This window comes from Petaurus breviceps, unplaced genomic scaffold (assembly GCF_028583685.1).
Source record: "Petaurus breviceps papuanus isolate PSGF00001 unplaced genomic scaffold, PetGlider_PUasm1.0 103, whole genome shotgun sequence".
NCBI lineage: Eukaryota > Metazoa > Chordata > Mammalia > Diprotodontia > Petauridae > Petaurus > Petaurus breviceps.
The window spans coordinates 3,218,732-3,240,946 of NW_027185588.1; the positions used below are offsets into that span (position 1 = coordinate 3,218,732).

The 22,215-nt window shown below is 42.5% G+C and overlaps 1 protein-coding gene across 1 annotated transcript; it reads right to left on the bottom strand.

Moving 5' to 3' along the window:
* Window positions 1-17,776: 17,776 nt before the first annotated feature.
* On the bottom strand, window positions 17,777-18,660 carry NFILZ (NFIL3 like basic leucine zipper). Its single transcript, XM_069106189.1, has one exon. It carries the CDS (start codon window positions 18,599-18,601, stop codon window positions 17,777-17,779), a length of 825 nt encoding a protein of 274 aa, XP_068962290.1. The 5' UTR covers window positions 18,602-18,660.
* Window positions 18,661-22,215: the final 3,555 nt, after the last annotated feature.

Below are 22,215 nucleotides of genomic sequence, written 5' to 3' on the forward strand. Positions count from 1 at the left end.
GATAGATAGATAGATAGATAGATAGATAGATAGATAGATAGATAGATGATAGATAATAGATAGATAGATAGATAGATAGATAGATAGATAGATAGATGGATGGATAGATAGATAGATAGATAGATAGATAGATAGATAGATAGATAGATAGATAGAATAGAAGGATAGATGGATGGATGAGTAGATTGCCCTGTAATTGCCCTGTATCTTATATATACAAAGTTTTGTGTAGAGGCAGCTAGATGACACAATGTCCAGGGCCCGGGGTCAGGAAGACCTTAGTTCAAATTCTGCCTCAGACACTAACTGTGTGACCCTGGGCAAGTCACTTAATCTCTTTCAGTCTCAGTTTCCTCATCTGCAAAATGAACACAATAATAGCATCTACCTCATAGATTTGTTGTGAGGATCAAACAAGATAATACTTAGCATAATACCTATAACATAGTAGGTGCTTTAAAAATTCTTATTGCCTTTCCTTGTTTGCACAACATAGTGGATAAAATGCTGAACATGAAGACCTGAGTTCAAATCCTGTCTCACAAGATAGGCTATGTAAAAACAAAAGATAGGGACAAAAAACATGTTTAAAGAAAAAAAATCCAGCTTCAGACATTTAGTAGTTGGACAAGTCATTTCACTTAACTCTTCTGTGTCTCAGTTCCCTCCTTCGAAAATGGAGATAATAATTGTACTTGCTTCATAAGCTTCTTGTGAGGATCAAATGAAATAATATATGTAAAGTATTTTGCAGACCTTAAAACACTGTATAAATATTTGTCGGCTATTTTAGTAGTAGTAGTAGCAGCAGCAGCACTAGTAGTAGTGATAGTAGTGGCAGTAGTGGTAGTAGTAGTAATGGTAGGGATAGTAGTGGTCTTAGTAGTAGCAGTCATGGTAGTAGTAGTGGTAGTGGTAGTGATAGTATTGGTCATAGTAGTAGTAGTAGTAATAGTGTTTAATTATTGGGGCACTGTCATATATCCCTTAGTGGAATGGAAACACCCAAATGGCACAAATGAATTTTCTTTTTGGTCTTTGGAAACCCAGCACCTGCCACAGTGCCTGGCCCATGGTAGGTGCTTAGCTAGTAAATGTTTGTAAAATGATTAGGATGGGGAAGTATCCCCAGATCCTCTGTGGGCCAGAAACCCAGGAGAAGAAGCAGGTGCAGGGTGGGGGGGGGGTGGAGGAGAGAGAAGAGACTGAGGGGCCTGCTGAAGGCTGAAGTCTCTTCTCTCACTCAAAGAACTGAGATTGTGGTCAGAGGGCTGAGATGAGCGATTACCTCTCACATCACACTGATGCTGCATCCATAGCAAACAGGATTGAGTTCTCCACCCCTGGAAGAGGTTCAGACACGGAGGAGAAGGGATGCCTAAACATGAATGGAACCTGTTTTTCTGCAGTACTTTTTCATATCTGTGGGGACTCAAGGACCCTGGAAGTTTCCAAAGAGAGAGACAGAACAGGATTTGTGAAACATCCCACCAGAAGTAAAACTGCCCCAATTCTCCCCAATACGACATGGGGAGAAGACAGTTGTCCTATCTTGACTGTGACCAGGGGCAGAAAGCCAACAGGAAAAGGGGGACTTAATTTATTGTGCACTGTGGAGTCCAAGATTAGTTTCTACTCTTCCTTCCACTGCCCTTGGATTTGAACTTCTGGGCCTCCATGAAATGGGAGTGGTCAGGCCCACTGCCTTGTTCTCTAGATGACTAGAAATCAGCACTTGGGGAGAAATACAGATCCTAGAACAGAGACAGAGGAAGTGGGATCCTGAGTGCTGGGATTGTCAGTAATTGTGAATCTCTCATTGACACTAGTGATCCATGTTGGGGCTTTTCTCACATTTAGTGCTCAAACACCTAGATATGTGTTCTCCCTGATGAATGTATCAAGGCTTAGTTTTCTCTCCCTTATTTTAAGGGGGAGAAAGTGACTTGATTGATATACTCAATCCTATCCTTGCACACATAAGAAATAAAATAGATCAAATAATTTTCATGAAGAAAATTGTATTCAGCACATGGCAATGTTTACGATACCATGAAGTTAAATTTTTGTCAGAGCCACAGTCAGAGAAACTAGTGAGACCCCTGATTTTGCTTCTTCTCAACAAAGCAACCAATTTACTCTCAATATAGTCTTCAGAAGGGATACCCAAGGATTTGTTCTGTGAAGTTTGGATTCAGTCAAAGGGCCGCACTTGAGGACCTAGAGGGGCGTATGTGGCCTTGAGGCCACATGTTCCTCATCCCTGCGCCTAGGTCACGATCAGTCTCCAGTTTGTTTGCTTTTGATTTGGTAGAGAACAGGGAGAAGAAAGCTGATCCCCAGAGACAAGTTGTTTAAAATGGATTCAAAGCCTTCTAAGCTTATTTGGCAAGACTGGGATATGCTTTTCCAAGGGCACACTAACACTTCTGTATCTTCCTTGATTGAAAACCAATTTAGAGATTCTGATTATTGTGGAGACCCACCAGCTCTTCTTTTACTGGGTTGTTGACTCCCCCCCCCACCCCTTGCTCAAAGGGCAATGGATAGAACTCAGGGCCTGGAGTGAGTCTTCCCGAGTTTGTCTCAGTTTCCTTATCTGTCAAATGAGCTGGAGAAAGAAAGGGCAAAACCACTCCAGTATCTCTGCCAAGAAAACCCCAGATAGGGTCACAGAGAGCCAGACATGACTGAAAAACAACTAAACAGAAGCACAGTTTGACAAAGATTTTAGATTCAAGCCTCATTCATTTGGCAGGAATTAATCCTTCAACTGTCTTTCAGTTGCATTGTAGTGATTCTTCTTTTTCATGCCCAACCCTATATCTTCAACATTTTGTCTCTAATCTATATATGGTGCCCTCCCACTACTTCTTTTGAAATATTTTAATAGGACAATGTAATTATTAACCAAACATTCTCTCTTCTCACTTGGGCACATACATATCTTGTACCTCTTCCCAACCTCAGAAGGTCTTCCAAAGTGGAGTGTACCTCCTGGAAAGGTAGTGAATGAGTTCCCTCTTACTGGAGCTCTTCAAGCAAGAGCTAGTTGAGGATGTTTTAAAGGAGATACTTGTTCAGAAAGGAAGGAGCAGGCCTCAGAAATTCCTTCTAGTGTTAAAACTCTGGGACCATCTGTAGCCTCCTACTTTACAGATGAAGAAACTGAGGGCCAGGCAAGTAAATGAGTCAAGCCAGTATTCAAACATAGGTCCTCTGGCTCCAAATCCAGGGCTTTCTCCAAAGTTTCCAATGACTCTCTAGTTGCCAAATTCAATGACCTTTTCTCGATCCTCATCCTTCTTGGCCTTTATGCAGCCTTTAATACTGTTAACCACTTTCTTGTTCTTGATACTCTTTTCTCCAAGTTTTTGGGTCTCTGCTATCTCTTAACTCTCCCTTTACATGTATGAACTGTCTCCTTTGTTGCATCTTCATTCACATCATGTCTAGTAATTATTAGTTTCCCTTAAGGATCTGTCCCGGGCCCTCTTCTCTTCTTCTTCTTCTATACCATGAATTCACTTGGTAATCTCATCAGTTTCCATGAATTCAACTACCATCTTTCAATAGGAGACATTTTTTACATCTATTTTCCAGCCTTAAACTCTCTCCTGACCTCCATTCTCACATCTCTAACTACCTATTGGACATCTTGAGCTGAATGTCTTGTAGACATCTTAAAATCAACATGTCCAAAACAAGACTCATTCTCTTTTTTTTCCAAAACCTTCCCCTATTCCTAACTTCCCTCTTACTGCTGAAGTAACCACCATGCTGCTCCCATACATCTAGGCTCACAATAATAATAATAATTATATATATATATATATACATATATATATATATATATCATCCTTGATGCTATATAAATATAGCCTCTCTCAGCTTCCATGTCCACTCAGGTACCACGTCCTATCATTTCTTCCTTCGTAACACCTCTAGCACACACACCACCCCTCCTTCTCTCCTCTGATACTTCCACCACTTTGGTCCAGGCTTCAGGTCTGGACTATTGCAATAACCAAGTCTCTCCTCCACTCAGATGTCAAAGTGGTCTTCCTAAAGTATAAGTCTGACCATGTCACCATCCTGACCACCCCACTCCATCTCCCAGTTGATAAACTCCAGTGGTTCCCTATCAACTCCAGGATAAAATATAAAATTGTTTAAATTTTAAAGCCTTTCATAACTTGGTACCTTCTTTGTGGTCATTGAGTTGTTTCAGTCACGTCTGACTCTTCGTGACCACATTTGGGGTTTTCTTGGCAGAGATACTGGAGTGGTTTTGCCATTTCCTTCTCTAGCTCATTTTACAAATGAGGAAACTAAGGCAAACAGGGTTAAGTCCAGGGTCACACAGCTAAGAAGTGTCTGAGGCCATATTTGAACTCAGGTCGATGAGTCTTCCTGACTCCAAGTCTGGTACACTATCCACTGAACCACCTAGCTACGTTGCTACCTTCCAACCTTTCTAATATTTTTGCAACTTATACCTTACTCCTCACCTTCCCACCCCTATGTACTTTTCAATTCAGCTACACTGGCCTAGTTGCTATTACTCACACGAGATATCTCATCTCTCAACTCCATGCATTTTCATTAGTTGTTCCCCATACCTTGAACTCTCTCCTCCTCATCTCTGCCTTCTGGCCTCCCTGACTTCTTTCTGGTCTCAACTAAAATACCATTTCTACGTGAAGTCTTTTCCAATCCTCCTTAGTCTTTGTGCCTTCCCTCTGTTGAATTATTTCCAATTTATCTTGTAACAGTTTGTTCTCATATATAGTCATTTGCATATTGTCTCCCAAATTAGACTATGAATTCCTTGAGAACAGGGACTGTCTTTTGTATTTCTTTGTATCTCTAGCACTTAGCGCAGTGCCTGACATGCATTGTAGCTGTTTCACAAATGCTTGTTGATATGACTCAACTTGCCTTCACTTTCCATTGTGCCATGTTGCCTTCCACACTCTGAAATATCGTAATTATTTGCTTAGATCTTCACTTGCTAAAATTAATAAGCAGCTTGAGAGCAGCATCTTAATTATCTTTGCATTCCCAATACCAAATAAAGTGCCTTGGGTGATGTGAGAGGACCTGAATTCAAATCACTGGGCCTCAGTTTCTTCTTCTATAAAAAGTGAGGGGTAGGGGCTGCTAGGTAGTACAGTGAGTAAGAGCGCCGGCCCTGGAGTCAGGAGAACCTGGGATGGGTTCTGGCCTCAGATATTTAACACCCACACAAAAACACTGGCCATGTAACCTTGGACAAGTTACTTAACCCCAATTGCTTAAAAAAAAAGTGAGGGGTAAGGTATAAAATGGATCATTTTGATTACATCAAATTAAAAAGGTCTTGTACAAATAGAACCAATATTGCCAATGATTAGAAGGGAAGCAGAAAATTCAGAAGAAAGTTTTAAGACAGTTTTTAAGATAAACATCTCATTTCTCAAATATATAAAGAACTTTTCCTATTTTGTAAGGATATGAGTCATTCCCCAATTGATAAACTGGCAAAAGATATGAACAGGCAGTTTTTCAATGAAGAATTCAAAACTATATATAGTCACATGAAAAATGCTCTAAATCATTATTGATTAGAGAAATGCAAATTCAAACAACTTTGAGATAGCGTCTTATACCTTTCAGATTGGCTAAAAATGATAGATGCCCTTCAATTGGGGAATAGCTAAATAAAGTTGTGATATATGATTGTGATAGAATACTACTGTGCTATAAGAAATGATGAGCTTGAATTTAGAAAAACATGGAAAGACTTGCATGAAATAACAAAAAGTGAAATGAGCAGTACCAATTGAATGTTGTACATAGTAACAGAAAGTGTGTTCTAAGAACTTTGAATTACGAATTCATCTTGTGTACCATAAATACTCGTCAGCCATAATGAATTTGTGAAGGAAGATGCTATCCACCTCCAGAGAAAGATTGATAAATAGAAGTATGCATAGTATGATTTTACACACACACACAACACACACACACAAACACACACATACACATTGAATCGTAGCCTTCTTTAGGGTGGGATAGGGAGGGAGAGAAAAAAAGTGCATAGCAGAGAACAAAAGAAAAGTTAGAAGGGAAAATAGAAAAGTAGAGTAGCTTTAGTGGTATTTATTACATGATTGTTTTTTTAAAGTCAGCAGTCTGCAATGGAAACTCATGGTTATATATTGGATCCTCTCATTTTGTGCTAAGTACATTGCTTTATTGTATTTAAGTTAAAATGAATAAAAAGGTAAAAATTGTGGAGACTGAATTATCAGATGACCCTAGAATCTCGGTTTTGAAAAGGATTCCAGAGACCAGCTACCCCAACTCATCCTTGAACAAGAGCCCCTTTGCAACATTCCCAACAAGTAAGGGTGGAATGAATGACCTCTCCAATGCTTTCCAGTTCTAGGTCTATGATCCTATGCAGAAGGTATATAATACATGTTTATGGAATCTAGAAAGCCCACTGGATGATGATGGCATGGGGGTAAGGAGAGGGCCTCTGTAAGCAAAGGTTGGTCCCTAGCTCCTGGATGGATTTCCTGGGTCAGTTGGCTAGCCAGAGAAAGGCAAAGAGTCCTTGGGAATGGGATGGTGTCAGGTTGAAGCTGAGGATGGGGCTGGAGTTGAGGGTCTTTGCAGACACTGGGCTCTGGAGCTACTCGTCTGGGTTAGCTTGATTGGTTGTATTTCCTCCCATGGGGACGTGACCTGCTCCTCGAACACCCCAAACCACAGTCTCTGCCCCCGCTCCCTCCTAAAATAGCACAAACAAGTCCATCTGCTCTCCCTTTGTGTCCAACCTCCCCCCTCCTCCCACCTTCCTGGGCTTCCTCTTCCCCTCCCTGCCTTGACTCTTACCAGTGATACTCATTTCTCCATCTCTGCTGCCCTTGAAAGCAGCCCTAGAAGCCTTCACTCTGTTGCCTTGGATAGAGAGCTGGCCTTGGGATCAGGAAGGCTTGCGATCAAGTTAAGCTTGTGACGCACACTAATTGCCTGACCCTGGACAAATCACTTAATCTCCCAGTGCTCCAAGCCCTCGCTAAGTGATCCGTTGCAGAGAAAGTGCTTTCTTGCATTAATTAGTACTATACAGAGTGAGTTTCCTCACCCAGGAGTTCTCTGCTTCAGGGAAATCAAAATTTGTTGTTGTTCAGTCATTTAAGTCATGTCCAACTCTTCATGACCCTATTTGGGGTTTTCTTGGCAGAGATACTGGAGAGGTTTGCCATTTTCTTTTCCAGCTCATTTTACAGATGAGGAAACCGAGGCAAACAGGGGTAAGTGACTTGTCCAGGGTCACACAACCAGTAAGTGTCTGAGGCTAGATTTGAACTCAGAAAAATGAGTCTTTCAAAGTCCAGGCCTGACACCTAGGTCACAATGCTAGACCCCCTATCCAATAATAATAATAATAATAATAATAATAAATGGTATGTATTTATATACCAGTTTAAGATCTGCAAAATGCTTTACCTATATTATCTTTTTTTGATCTTTACCATAACTCCAGGACACAGGTGTAATTATTATTTCCATTTTACAGGTGAGGAAACTCACAGTATAAATCCAGCCCTGCTACTTAAAGGTAGCAGGTTTTAATTAATTAAGCAGGTATTAATCCACAGGTACCTTTTTGATCACAGAATCACAATGTCTCAAAATGAGAAGGGGGATCAGAGCACACTTGGCCCTAAACTAGTGGGTTCCTGGTACATTGCAAGTGCTTAATATTTATTAATTTATTCATTCATTCATTCATTTATTTATTTTGCCTTTTGGAGGGCAGTTGGGGTTAAGTAACTTGCCCAATGTTACATGGCTAGTTTTTTTTTGTGGTTGTTGTGTCTGAGGCCAGAACCGAACTCGGGTCCTCCTGACTCTGGGGCCCAGGGCCCAGGGCTTTACTCACTACACCACCTAGCCGCTCCGCTTAATACTTTCTTATTGCCTGTCTCCCTGCCTGCCAAGGATCATCCAGCTGCTGCTTAGGGACATGACTCCTGATTTATCAAGCCCCAGGACAGAGATACTTAGTGGAACAGATACATAAACATATGTTCTCTGACTGAATACACAGTATTCTTTGCATGCATACATGTTACTATTTTATACATGTTTCCTATTGTGGTTAATAAGTGGTGGAGGTAAAAGCATTACCAAATTCATAGCAATTTTTTTGGTCAATATGTAGTTTCTTTTTTTAACTTTTAAAAAAATTAAAAAAAAATTTTATTAAAAAAGTATTTTAATTATGTCCCTCCTCCACCTCTCTCCATTGAGCAAATTTTATAAAAGCTAATAAAGCAAAAAAAAATTAAAATAAATGTTAAAAAAATTTTGGGGCAGCCAGGTGGCTCAGCGAGTAAGAGCACTGGCTCCAGTGTCAGGACAACCTGGAGATTGAATCCAGGGCTCAGACACTCAGCACCAAACCCAGAAATAACTGGCCATGTAACCTGGAGCAAGTTACTTAACCCCGATTGCTTAAAAAAAAACAAAAAACTAATAAAGCCCTCAATACATTGCTGCTAAATAAATTCCTACTGAAAACATGGTTGTTGTTATTTTTCCCTGCGTTTCAAGCTCATTACCTCTGTGACGGGAAGGTAAGTGATATGTTTCATGTTCATGATTCATCTTCTTTTATTTTGTTTTATTTTTTTGCTTTTTGGAAGGGGGAAGGCAGGGCAATTGGGGTTAAGTGACTTGCCCCAGGTCACATGGCTAGTAAGTGTTAAGTGTCTTGAGGCCAAATTTGAACTCAGGTCCTCCTGACTCCAAGGCTGGTGCTCTATTCACTGTGCCACCTAGCCACGCCCATCTTCTTTCTTTTAGATCCACATCTTATCCTTGCCTTGACCAGAGTTCTCTCATCTTTCAAAGTTGTTTTTCTCTATTATGTAAATTGCTCTCCTGGTTCTGCTTGCTTCACTCTGCATCAGTTCATGGAGGTCATTCCATTTCCCTCTAAAATTGTCCATTTGATTTCTTGTGGTACAGTAATACTCCATCACATTCATGGGGCAGCAAGGCTGTGTGAAGACCTAAATTTAAATCTGATCTTAGACATTCACTAACTGTTTGAACCTGGACAAATCACTTGACCTTTGTTTACCTTAGCTCCTCCCTCCCAAGGTTGTTGTGAGAATCAAATGATATGATAATTGTAACACACTTAGCTCAATGCCTTGAGCATAGTAAGCCCTATCCAGTTATCTCTGCCCTATGATCACTTTCTCCATCGCAGTTTTGATGTATCATGGGTTGGCATGAGAAATTAGATGGGAATTTTGGGGGAGCTTTGCAGAAGCCACAGATAACCCTTTACGGTCAGCAGATAACACAAAAAAGCTTAGAAACTCAGAAATGCATAAAACATATGTACAGTATTGTATAATATCATTTCATCTTTTAATGTCATAATAATCTAGACTTCTCTGGTGTGACAGAAGGGCCAAAAGATTTTACACAGATTTTCCAGATCACAGGGGCACCATGCCTCTAACCCCTACAGTGTGGAACGTATAACCCTATAAATGTTAGTTGTCATTATTATGTACCATGATTTGCTATTCCTCAATAAGACACTTTCCCTTTAGCTTCTAATTTTTTTTCTTGCCATGAAAAGAGCTGTTATAAGTCTTTACACAGAAATATCCTTTTCTTTTTTTCTTTAATTTTTTTTTTGGGGGGGAAATAATAATAAAAATAGCTACCATTTTATAGCACCTACTATGTGCCAGGGACTGTACTAGGTGCTTTACAAATATGATCCCATTTGATCTTCACAACAACCTTGGCAGGGTAGGAGCTAATATATTTCCTACTTTACAGTTTAGGAAACTGAGGCATTAAGTGACTTGCCCAGGGTCATACAGTTATCTGAGGCCCAATTTAAACTTAGTCTTCCTGACTCCAGCCCCAGAGTTCCATCCACTGTAACATCTAACTGTCACTAGATATTCACCCATTAGGGGTATAACTGGTTCAATAGGTATACACAGTTTGGTAACTTTCTGTTCATAGTTCCAAACTGCTTTCCAGAATGGCTGGACCAATTCAATTCTTCCATAGCCAGTTCCCCCCCCAGACCCTCCAATGTTTGTCGTTTTCAACTTTTGTCTTCTTTATCAATCCGATAGGTATGATGTAGAACCTCAAATACTTTAATTTTCATTTCTCTAATTATTAGTGATTGAGAACATTTTTTATTTGGTTGTTGACAATTGGGGTTTCTTCCTTTTAAAACTGCTCATTTATATCTTGTGATCATTTATCTGTTGGAAAATGGTTTAGTTGGAAAAAATTAAATCAGTTCCTTATGTATCTTGGATATAAGACTTTTAACAGAGAAACTTGCTGAAGTTACCCCCCCCCCAATTATCTGTTTCCTTTCCATTTTTTAAATTACATTGGGTTTGTTTTGTAAAACCTTTTTAATTTTGTGTAGTCAAAATTGTCCATTTTGTATTATGTGATCCTATCACTTGTTTGGTCATTAACTATTCATATATAGATATGAAATGTCATTTCTTCTTTGCTCTTCTAAATTGTTTGTGATTTGACCTTTTATACATGGGTCATGTATCCATTGAGAGCTTTTATTATTGTATGGTGTGAGATGTTGATCTAGACTGAATTTCTGCAATACAGCTAGTTGGTTTTCCCACAAGTTTTGGTCAGATAGTGAGCTCCTCCCCCAGAAGCTAGGGTCTTTGGGTTTATTGAATAAATACTATGCTGCTGTTTCTTTGCTTCTGTATTACCTAATCTGTTCCCCTGTTTGACCTTTTTTTTTTTTAACCAGTACCAAATTATTCTAATTATTATTGTGGTTTGAGATCTGATACTGATACGCCCCCTTCCTTCCCATTTTTTTTTTCATTTTTACCCTTGAGACTCTTGACCTTTTATTTCTCTATATGAATTTTATGATTTTTCTAGGTCTAGAAAATATTCTTTTGAGAATTTGATCGGTAAGGCATTGAATAAGCAAGTTAATTTACGTAACATTGTCATTTTTAGTGTATTGACTTGACCTATCCATGGGCAATTAATATTTCTCCACTTAGATCTGTCTTTATTTTTGTAAACGGTGTTTCATAGTTAGATTCACACTGCCCCTAGGTGAATCTTGGTAGGTACAGTTCTAAATACTTTATACCTTCTCTGTTTTGAAAGTAATTTCTCTTTCCTTCCTGCTGAGTTTTGTTGGTTATATATAGGAATGCTGAAATTATTATTTTCATTGATTTCTCACTATCTAGGATTCTCTAAGTACAGCATCATGTCATTTACAAAAAGCAAAAATCTTATTTCCTCTTTGCCTATGCTTATTACCTAATTTTTTCCCCTATCTTGTGGCTATAGCTAGTATTTCTAGGACTATGTTAAATAGTGGTGGTAATAAGGGTAATAAAATACCTGTTTTATCTGTAATCTTATTGAGAAGGTCTCTTAACTTTTCTCCATTATATAAAATGTTTGCTATTGGTTTTAGATAAATATTATCTACTATATTAAGGAAAGATTCATTTCTTCCTATGATTTCTCCAGTTTTTAATAGAAATAGGTTTTGGACTTTGTCAAGAGCTTTTTCAATGTCTATTGACTTAACCATATAGTTTTTATTATTTATATTAAGATGGTATATTATATTTGTGGCCTTCCTTATATTGAATTAGCCCAACATTCCTGGTATAAATTCAAGTGTAATTTCTCAATCAATATTCACCAATTATACAACTACTATCATGTGGGAGATGGACATTTTTTTTGACATTAAAAAGGAATCAAGTTATCATGATTGTAGCTATAACTTGGGTTATATTTTTAGTGTATTGAGTGTATTAAGCTATAACTTGGGTTGGACAACTAGGGCTTTTCCCAGGGTGCCAAAATGTAGACAGTGCTGACAGCAAGTGTGCAACAGGTGAAAACAACTGAGATTGCACCTGGCTAAAAAGAAAAATTAATTAAAATAGACAATTATCAGCTTTGTAACATTAGTCAATTTCTTTTCCCTTTGTGGGTCTGGTTTCCTCATCTATAAAATGAAGGGATTGGATTAGGTTGTTTCTGCAGAACCTGTTTCCTTCTCTGTCTTCTCTCAGAAGCAAGTTGAGCCCAGGACTGGGGGCAGGTGCCAGGCAGAGGGTGCAGGGTGGAGTAGAGAAGATTAAGAATGACTGATTGAGTTGAATGGTATTGAGCTGTAATTTTTCCTGAGAGTCTATTATAGGGATGGGGAACCTGTGGCCTTGAGACCACATGTGGCCCTCTAGGTCCTCAAGTGTGACCCTTTGACTGAGTCCAAGTTTTACAGAACAAATCTTTTTATTAAGGGGGTTTGTTCTGTGAAGTTGGATTCAGTCAAAGGGCTGCCCTTGAGGACCTAGAGGGCTACATGCTGTCTCATGTTCTCTACTCCTGGTCTATTAGATACTGGTCTGGGGTCATCAGAGAAATTGGCCAGACCTGGAATTGGGATTTCTTTGTTGATGTTGGATGATTTGCATAACTGAGGATCAAAACATAAGTAGCGTTGCTGTGGGGGTTCAGGGATGGAGGGGCTGCCCAGCATCTCAGTTGAACAGAGGTTGGAGGCCCATCTAAAGTCAGCCAGTCAACTAATACACCCTCTGGAGCTCCTTCCCTCCTTTCCTTCCCCCACCTCCCCCTTGGGATTCTTCTCACTCAAAATGCCAAGCCCTTACCTCTGAGTCAGAACTCAGGCTAGAAATGAGAGCTGTGGTTTTCAGCAGAACTATCTCCTCACCCGCTCCCAAGTGTATGTGGTGATGGGGGACCCCAAGAGTTCTGACAAAGGCTTTTTCTCCGAGGAAAAAACTAGAGTGCTGTTGGTGACCTGGGGAGGCAATTCTGGGGCAGGGGAAGGTAAGGAGAGTCCTTTCTTATTATTTTAATTCAGCTGAACTCCCAGGTCCTTCAAGTGTAAGCTGGGCCCTCAGGAGCCCCCTGGGACTGGCTCCCTCAGTCCCTTCTGATCTTGTCTGATTTCTACTTGCTAAGGTTGCCTGAGGCTTAGGCAAAAACCCAGCCCAGACCAGTGACCAGAGGTTAGAACCCAGTCTGGAATCAAAGCCAAATCTAGAACTTGGAGGCTAGAGTTCTGGCCACCTGAAGTCTAGAGCCCAGAGCCCAGTCTTCTTCGGACCCCACCCAGCTTAGCTCAGTGAGAAGAGTATAGAGCCCAGATGCTTCTGCCAGAGAGAAGGACATAAGAGGAGGGGGCTGGAGAAAAATAGCTGAAAAGCTAGAGAGAGTGTAGAGGGAACCATAGATCTCATTTGCCCCAGGCGGCCCTTGGCTCAATCTGCCTCTGCTCAAGGCCTGGGTTTGCACCCACTAATGGCCAAAGGTGAGCAGTAAGTGACACTCAGCCTTCAAAGTCATCCCTGCCTTCTTCCTCTCTCCCCACAGGGAGTTAGCTGCCCAGGCCAGCACCTTGATCTCCACAATCAGAATCTCACTTACGAGGCACTTTCCCTCCCAGGGCCTCAATGAAAGGAATGACTTCTTTCTTCCTCTCCCAGGTTTAAATTATGTGCTTGGTTTTGCCTAATTATCTGTGTATGTATGTGTATGTTTGTGTTTACATTCATGCCTTATATGCACACATTTGTACATGCTTGGGAATGTGTCCACGTCACAGGTATACTGAAGACAGTTCCTAATGAGCCAGTTAAATTTTTCATCACGAGTATTTACATCTATGAAATGAGCAGATTCTATAAAGAAGGGCTGGACTTGTTATTTTGTTGATCAGATTTAAGTAAGTAGAGAAAATGTTAATAATGCAAATTAAACCCCCAAGTGTGCCAGGAACTCGCAGAGAGTCAGTTGTTAAACAATTACCATCATACCATTGGTCCATGTGTGTGCTTTACAACTATATATATGCGGTGTATATACAGCAGGTCTACCCCTGAGAGTGTTTCTAAGTGCAGACGTTTGGTCACATTTTTAGATCAGCTTTCAGCATGTGCGTATGCATTTACCTCAGAGTTCACAGGGGGTGCACATGGAGGTTGCCCCTTGGGCACACACACACACACACCCATAGGGAATGTCTTCAGGAAGCCAAGGTTCTGTGACCTTCCTCACCTCCTTCCTTCCCCCCCTCCCACCTTGACAGATGAGACTTGGTCTATCTTTGTCTCCAAGGAGACCTCCTACATCCAGTTTCCCAGAGTCAAGCACAGCCCTGAGCTCAGGGTGCAGTCACACCAGGGGCCAGGGAAAGGGCAGGTCCTAGAAGCAGAGCTGAGTCAGGGATGGGAATGAGGGGAGAGGCAGGGGCCAGAGAGGCTGGGGTTCAGCAGTGGTGGGGAGATTAGAAAGCTCAAAGAGGGAGCTTGCCTAATTAGAAGAGTGGGACCTCCCCTGGGGACCCACACAGGCCCCAGGCCTCAGAGACCCACGTCACTCCCTCCCCCGGCCAGCTCACAATTGTAAATTCTGAGAAATGCTGTCATCACTGTCCTCCTACCCACCACCCCACCCTCTCCACACCCCCTTCCCAGCTCCACTGTGATTTCACAGCTTCTCCACCTCCACCCCCACCCCACCAACCACCACCCCTAGGTCTGGGGGGGTTGGGAGGGGAGGATTTCCTGTTTTATTCACTCCTGGCCAAGCTGACTGCCATCCTTTGGGGAAGGCACTAGATGATACCAGGGGGCAAAGGGCAACTCCAGACTTCTAAGTTTGGTTTCTAGGATCCCAAATGTCTGTCCCTTACCTCCTTCTTCAACCCGATGTCCCCCAGCTTCCCTACAGACATTCTTCGTCAGCTATATCTCTCCTGCTCTGGGTTTTGGCTAACACCACACCCAAAGTAGTTTTCCTATGGAGGGTAGGCTTTTCAAACCCTACCCCATCTTCAAGGCCTATCCCATGTCCATCCTTCTGGTGCAGAAACTCACTCTCCCCTGCAGAATAGAAATTAGTCCGTACTTTGGAGTCCTAGAGGGTTGCTGGGAACATTGAATGGTTAAATGACTTGCCAGGGTCACAGCCAGTACCTGTAGGAAGCAGGCTTGAACCTAGATCTTGACTTCCAAACATGCCCTCTATCTGCTGCTCCATAGTTTCCTTTGCACATGGGAATATTAACATGGATTGTAATCAATTAGCAGCTAGCATTTATAATACCTCCTACTACAAGGTTGGAGTGGGAGGTCCCCAAGAAGGTCTGATTGACTTAAGGTCCATTTACCAGACCTTACCCTAGCAGGATCTGGAGGTGTTACCATCCCCAGGGTGGCAGGCAGGTCATGGAGGTAGTAAGCCAGACCAGGGTCAGGGCCAAGGAGAATCTGTAGGGATAGGTCTGGCTCTGGGTCAGTTCTTAACGTCTAAAAGAAAATGCTGCTAGGAAAGCAACATCAGTCACTAACAGAAGGGAGATAGAGAAGAGGGAAGGCTGGGAAAGGAAGAAGGACTAGAAAGGGGGAAGTGAGGCCTAGAGAAGAAGAGACAGTGGGAAGGTAGAAGGGGGGACTGAAAGGGAAATGGGGAGGAAAGGTGGGGGGCTAAAAGGGGAAAAGGCTGCTGGGAGCCTGGGAAGCTGGAGTCCATTTGTCATTGTAGGTCATGGAGCCTGAGCAGAGGTGGTACTGTTTGTCAGCTCCTGGGCTCAGAGGGTTGTGGATCTCCCCAAGAAACTCCAAGGACCAATTCCCAGGCCCAGACCCAGCGGCTCTGGTTAGGGCCAGAAGATACCTCCCTACTCCTCTGGTCAGGGCCAGGGGGAGGTGTGAAAGGCAGCAGATTTGTGTCTGCTGCTGGTTTTCTCCTGGCTTCTAGGTATCCCTTCCTCCATGAAAACAGGCCACAGCCACACAGAGTAGTAGCTCTTTCTTCCACTTCTAATGTCCCAACATAGGGCAGCAGGCAGGGTCTAGATGGTACCTCTCCTCACCTCTGGTTACAGGGCTTGTGCAGGGGGCAAACTAAGGCAGAGATTAAGTGACTTGCCTAGGCAGGGTCACACGGCCAGCAAGTGTGGGAGGCTGGATTTGGACTCGGGTTTTCCTGACTTCAGGTCCAGTGCTCTGTTCACTGGGCTGCCTGGGAAGAACAAAGCCAGGCAGGATGAGGCCCTAGTGCCCATTGTTAGGGGCTCACACACAGCAGCCCGTCCTCCCATCTCTCCAGCTTCATTCTCAGAGGAGACTTTGAGGAAAGGCCCAAGACTCAGGGTGGGACTTGGAAGAGGGCGATTTGAGGAGATTCAGAGAAAGATGAGGAAGCCTTTAGCAGACTCCCAGAAAGGAGTGGGAGGGGTCTTATAGAAGATGGGGAAGAAGGCTCATGGGCTGTCTCCCTCGGGTATAATAGCAGCAGAGCAGCATTTATATAGTTCTTACTATATTTATATATTTATGTAGTTCTTACTATATAGATGTTACTATATCTGTGCCAGGCACTGCGGTAAGTGTGTTACAATCTCATTTGAGCTTCCCAGCAACCCTGGGAGGGAAATGCTATTATTATCCCCATTTTACAAACTAAGATAGACAGATAGTAAGTGACTTGGCCAGGGTCACACAGCTAATAAGAGTCTGAGACTGGACTTGAACTCAGATCTTCCTGACTCCAGGCCTAGGATTCTGTCCACTCTATCCTAGCTGCCCCTAGGAATGTATGAAGGGGAGAAATGCAAGGATCAGGAGAAGTGTTGGTAGGTTCTAGACTCCACAGTGATCTAGATAACGCAGTGTTTGGCATCCGGGTCACAATGTGGCTCATATTTGGTGGCATTTGCCACCAAAAACCAGCTCCCTTGAGCAGATCAGCATCCTCTCCAGGAGGTGGCAGGTGCAGCATCACTCCTGGGGATCTCTGTGGGCTCTCTCTCAGACTCTAGGCCTTCTCCAGGGCCCTGGATCCTCTCTGGCCTCCCAAGTCCTCCCTAATAATAGCAGGTGACTTTCTCTTCAGGAGAAGAGTTTGACCTTTCTTGTGCCCCGGACCCCTCTGGCAGGCTGGCAAAGCCTATGGACCCCTTCATAGTCAGGTTTTTAAATGCATAAAATGAAATACAGAGGTAATACAAATGATTCAAATTCTATTGAAACACAGTTATCAAAATATAGATTTTTTTTTTTAAAGTTCACAGACTGCCAGGTCAAGTGCCTTCTATAAAGTTTCCAAAATCCTTGGCTGTTATTATCTCAACTGATTTTAACGTCGTCCTGTGAGGGAAGATATTACAGGAATACTATTCCCATTTTACAGATGAAGGCAATGAAGGTTTAGAGAGGTAAGTGGTCAGTTGGTGTAGGGCTGGGAGTTGAATCTGCCAATCCCCAGAGGAGTGCCCTTTCTATGCTACCATGCTTTCTTCCTAAGACTCTGGATTCTCTCTGGAAATGCCAGCCCCAGTGGGACAGAGCACCTTTGCAAGGGTTTTGGTCATAAGGACAGGGCTGGGACTTGGGAGCTCATCTACCAGGAGGATCTGAATGACAAGAAGATACTCAGCCTCAGGGGACTGATTGCCTTGGTACTGGGGCCAGAGCTGAATTGTTTTGCCCAAGGGAAACCTCAAGGGGGAAAGAGGGAATATGGTGGTTTTCCTTTTGCCTTGGCAACCTGGCACCCCCATAGGAGGCATAGATTTCTGCCTTCTCATTCTACTTTTCTTCTTTCTATCTGCCATTTCCCTGGCTCTCGGGTCCCCTATCCTGCCCTCTGTCTCTTATCGGGGTGGGGAATCTCAGAAGGAATTGGGAGAATTGTCCTCCCAGTCTGCTAGGGCCCGGGACTTGATCCGAAGTTTATGGGGCAGGGAAGACTGAGCTGTAGTCCTGGGTCTGTCCCCAGGATGGGGGCAGGGTGTTCCAGAGGATGGCGCCACAGAACCAGACTTTGCCACCAAGGGTCCATCATTGTTGCCCAAGACCCAGTGCCCAAAGCTCTTTCCCTGCCCTGTTGGCACTGGTAGCCCCCACCTAGGGCTGGGTTCCAGCAGAGGCAGCTGGGTGGTGTGCCCATCCGGTAGGTGGCAGCTGAAGAAAGCTGGGGAGAAGACAGCTGAGTCTGGCCTTTTGGGGCCTGGAGCTGACAGCTCATGAGAGAGCCCGGGGGAGTCCAGACCTACCACCTTGTGGGAGCTGGGGTCTGGGCCGCATGGCCTGAAGGGGCCTCTGTCTAGTTGGTCTAGTTTCCCCTCAGGGCCCCGGGAAGCCAGCCAGGGGCAACTCCACAATAAGGCCTGGAAGGCATAGGGGGTGCCAGGGCCCAGCAGGCCAAAGTGAAACTTGAGAGCCATCAGCTCAGCCCGGAGCGAGGCATTCTCCTCCTTAAGAGCGGCCAGCCGTCCTTCCACAGCCACGTCATTCAAGCGCCGCTTCTCCCGGGATCTCTTGGCCGCCTCGTTGTTCTTACGCCTTTTCTCCCAGTATGTGGTGTCTTTCTTCTCCTCTGGCATAAACTCCCGCTGGCGTCGGGTAGCGGGCACAAAACTACTTCTTCGGTTTCCCCGAAAGGACTTGTTCTTGCCTTGGGGCAAATCCATGAGCCTCAGGAGTCCCAGATCCATGATTCCCACCCAGGGAGCTGAGGAAGAAGAAGGAAAATCAGCTGCCTAGGTTGATCCTGATTGCGATGTGAGACCACAGCCCCCAGCCCCTAATCTCCTTGCTCAGGTCCCCACCCTTCCCAAAATGAGGCAACTCTTTTAATCAGCCCCTCCCCTAGACTTTTCAGCTCCCCCCTAAAAAAATGGAATTTTGTTATAGCTTAGGAAATATACATTTCACATAAGGTTAGGAAATGTGAGGTGGCTATTTTTTCTTCCTATCTAGTAACTAAAAAGGAGCCAGAATAGGAAGAAAAGAAACTTGTGGTGATAAATGGGAGGAGTTTCTGGATGGCAGCAGATGAGATACAGGGACCTTGGAGAGAGTCAAGTGGGCTCAAACAGAAGGAGCCTAGAGGGATCAGTTCCAGAACCACGGGCTGTTCCCAGGATCCAACTCTTCCTGTTTGGGGTGACAGAGATTGAGTTGTCTCTGTGATCAAGACAAGATTAGACTTGCAAACTTTGATGTGGTCGCACTTGGAAGCTTTGCCCCTTCTATGTCAGGAAATAACAGTTGCGCACCTGAGAACCCCCGTTCTGGGGTAAGAGATGATAGCAGCCAAGGCATGGGATCCTGGTGCCTTCATGGTAAACAGTAATAATGATAGTAATGGTAGTAAGTATGATGGTCCACTGACATGAGGCACCTGCTGTGTGCTAAGTACTTTACAAATATTGTCCCATTGGACCCTCATGACAACCCTGGGAGGTAGGTGCTCTTATAACCTCCATTTCACAGATGAAGAAATTGGGGCAGATGGAGGTTAAGTGACTTGCCCATGGTCACACAGCTTATAAGTGTCTAAGGCTGGATTTGAACTCAGGTCTTCCTGACTAGAACCAGCACCTTACCCGCTGTAACACCTAACTGTCCATCCAATGGGCACATCCCTGATATAGTTTTTTATGTTAGCTAATACTATATATTGTACTAATTTAGCAGTCTAGACCAAGGATAGGATAGACTCACTACCCTTCACACTGAGTTTGGGAGTTTTCTGGTAAATGAATAGTGAGAGTGTCTGTTGTTTATTGTATTTATCTTGTCATTTATCTTGTGATTCTATTTTAAGGAAATGCCCTTTTGCATTACTATGATATGATCTTCTGTCTCTCTAGGAGGTTGAGAGTTAGAAGGAAAACGGGGGCCCATGAGCAACAAAATATGAACCTAACGGTTTTTAGATATCTGCAGTTGGTATTTAAAGGTGCTACACTATGTAGGGCATCAAATACAGCATTGAAAGAAGAATATCAATGGGAAATGTTCCCAATAATCCTCAGGAGGAAATAATTGGGAAGAGGGTCAAGAGCCTTATGACTTTATATGCCTGTTCACCAATGCTTGGAATACAACATCTTAGTGCTGTGAAGCATATTTTTTAAATCTTCTTTTTAGTTCCTTTAGAAATATGAAAAAATATAATTTATCCAGCCTAAAACCTTTTCAAGATTTTTCTCTCTAGGAAAATGGAAAGAACAAAAGCTGAGGCCATACTTTGAAATTAAATAAGGTTAATAACCAAACTTAACTCTTGTCTAGGTAAAATTATTGCCTTTTTTAGCCCCTGAAGTGATTGACCCCATGACCCACTTAAGAATAATGTTTGCTCTTTTGGAAATTCAAGGTTAAGATATTGAATCACGAAGCAAGTATTCTTAAGGGGAAGTGGTCCAAAGAGGAACTGAGTGGTGACTATTCTAGAATGTTACTGTCATTTCATTGTTCAAGATTCCTGTAAGTGTTATCTCAAATTGTCTTGGGGCAGAAAATCATGGGTGAGGACTTGGGGGGTCATGCCAGTTTGTACATCTCTCTCTAAGTCAAAAATGACTTGGAATTAGGTTAACCTTAAAACAAACAAAATTGCTTTTGGCAGCTACAAATACAAACCACAAATTATGTTATTTTTTTTCTACAACAGTTCAGTAATGCTGTAACTCAGATACTGACACTTAGTGGAATCCAACCCAGGATTGGTTCTCTTTGAAAGACTATCATGAATTGGAAATGGAGGGACTGCCCATCAACTGGAGAACAACTGAACAGATTGAGATATATGACGGAGATGGAATAATAATGTGCTATAAGAAATGATGAGCAGGATGATCTCAGAAAAACCTGGAAAGATTTACAAGAACTGATGCAAAGTGAAATCTACACAGTAACAGCAATACTGTACAATGATCAATTGTAAATGACTTAGCTATTCTCAGCAACACCATGATCCAAGACAATTCCAAAGGACTTAGAATGAAAAATGGTATCCACCTACAGAGAAAGAACTGATGAGGTCTGAATTCAGATCATAGCATACTTTTTTTTTTTACTTTATTTTCGTTGTTTTGTTTTGTTCTGTTTTCTTTCACAACATGACTAATAGAGAAACATGTTTTGCATGACTGCACATGTATAACTTAATTCAGTTGTAAGGAACCTGTGCCCTCAAGGCCACATTACCCCTGTAGGTCCTCAAGTGCAGCACTTTGACTGAATCCAAACTTCACAGAACAGATCCCCTTAATAAATGGTTTTGTTCTGTAACTGGGACTCGGTCAAAAGGCTGCACCCAAGGGCCTGGAAGGCAGGTTTCCCTCCCCCCCCCAGTCCTATATCAAAATGATTGCCTTCTAAATGATGGGGAAAGGGAGAGAGGGAGGGAAGGAGGGAGAGAATTTGAAATTCAGAATTTTAAATAATGAATGTTAAAAATTGTTTTAACATGTAATTGGGGGAAAATAAGATAAATTTTAAAAGCCTTATTCTCAAATAAAAAAAAAGAAAGACTGTCATAGCCAACTAAATATAAGTAAGAGACCTTTCAAACTCTTGTAGGAAGGCTTTTGAAGGGGGGCTGTCCCAGTCTTGTTGATTTCTGATTTTTTATTTTGATCAAAAGGCCAAGTCTGTCAGACACAGTAAGGAGTTATTTGTGCATATCTGTTCATGTCTATATTAGTGGTCACCTCTCGTGTGTGTTGTGTATAGTAAGTCTTACATTATGGCGAGAAAAATCCATCCTTGAACAACTTTAAATCACCTACTAATTTGGGACCAACATGATTTCAGTAAGCACCAGGGTGCTGGCAAGAGAGGTTGTGCCTAACCCCATAAACCCAGATGATTGGTATGCTCTCCTCTATTTCTTAGCATTGGACAACAGATTTGGGGAGCAGATTGCCCAGGGCCAATGGTTCAGTTCATGAATAAGAACTTAATTGTTTCTCACTACTGGGAATTCCACAAACCCCACAGTTCTCTCTCCAGAGACTCCCTATTGGCCAAAAGTGATGCTTGGCATTTTTCAATGTATTGTGGTTTGTTTTACTGTCTACTAATCTGTTCTGTGTTTAGAGATTAAAAAAAAGGTCTAAGATTGTAACTAATCTTAAAACCAGTAGCTCCTCCACAGCTAGATAACACTGTGGTTGGAGATCTGGGCCTCATGTCAGGGAGAATGAGTTCAAATCCAGTCTCAGGTAACTTTCTAGTTGTATGACCTTGGACAAATAAATGAAACTCCATGCTTCTGTTTCCTCAGTTGTAAAATAGGGATAATAAGGTGATAATA

What these genes read in the sequence shown, in the direction of transcription:
- NFILZ (XM_069106189.1), bottom strand. Translation starts at nt 18,601, where the DNA reads ATGGATCTGGGACTCCTGAGGCTCATGGATTTGCCCCAAGGCAAGAAC.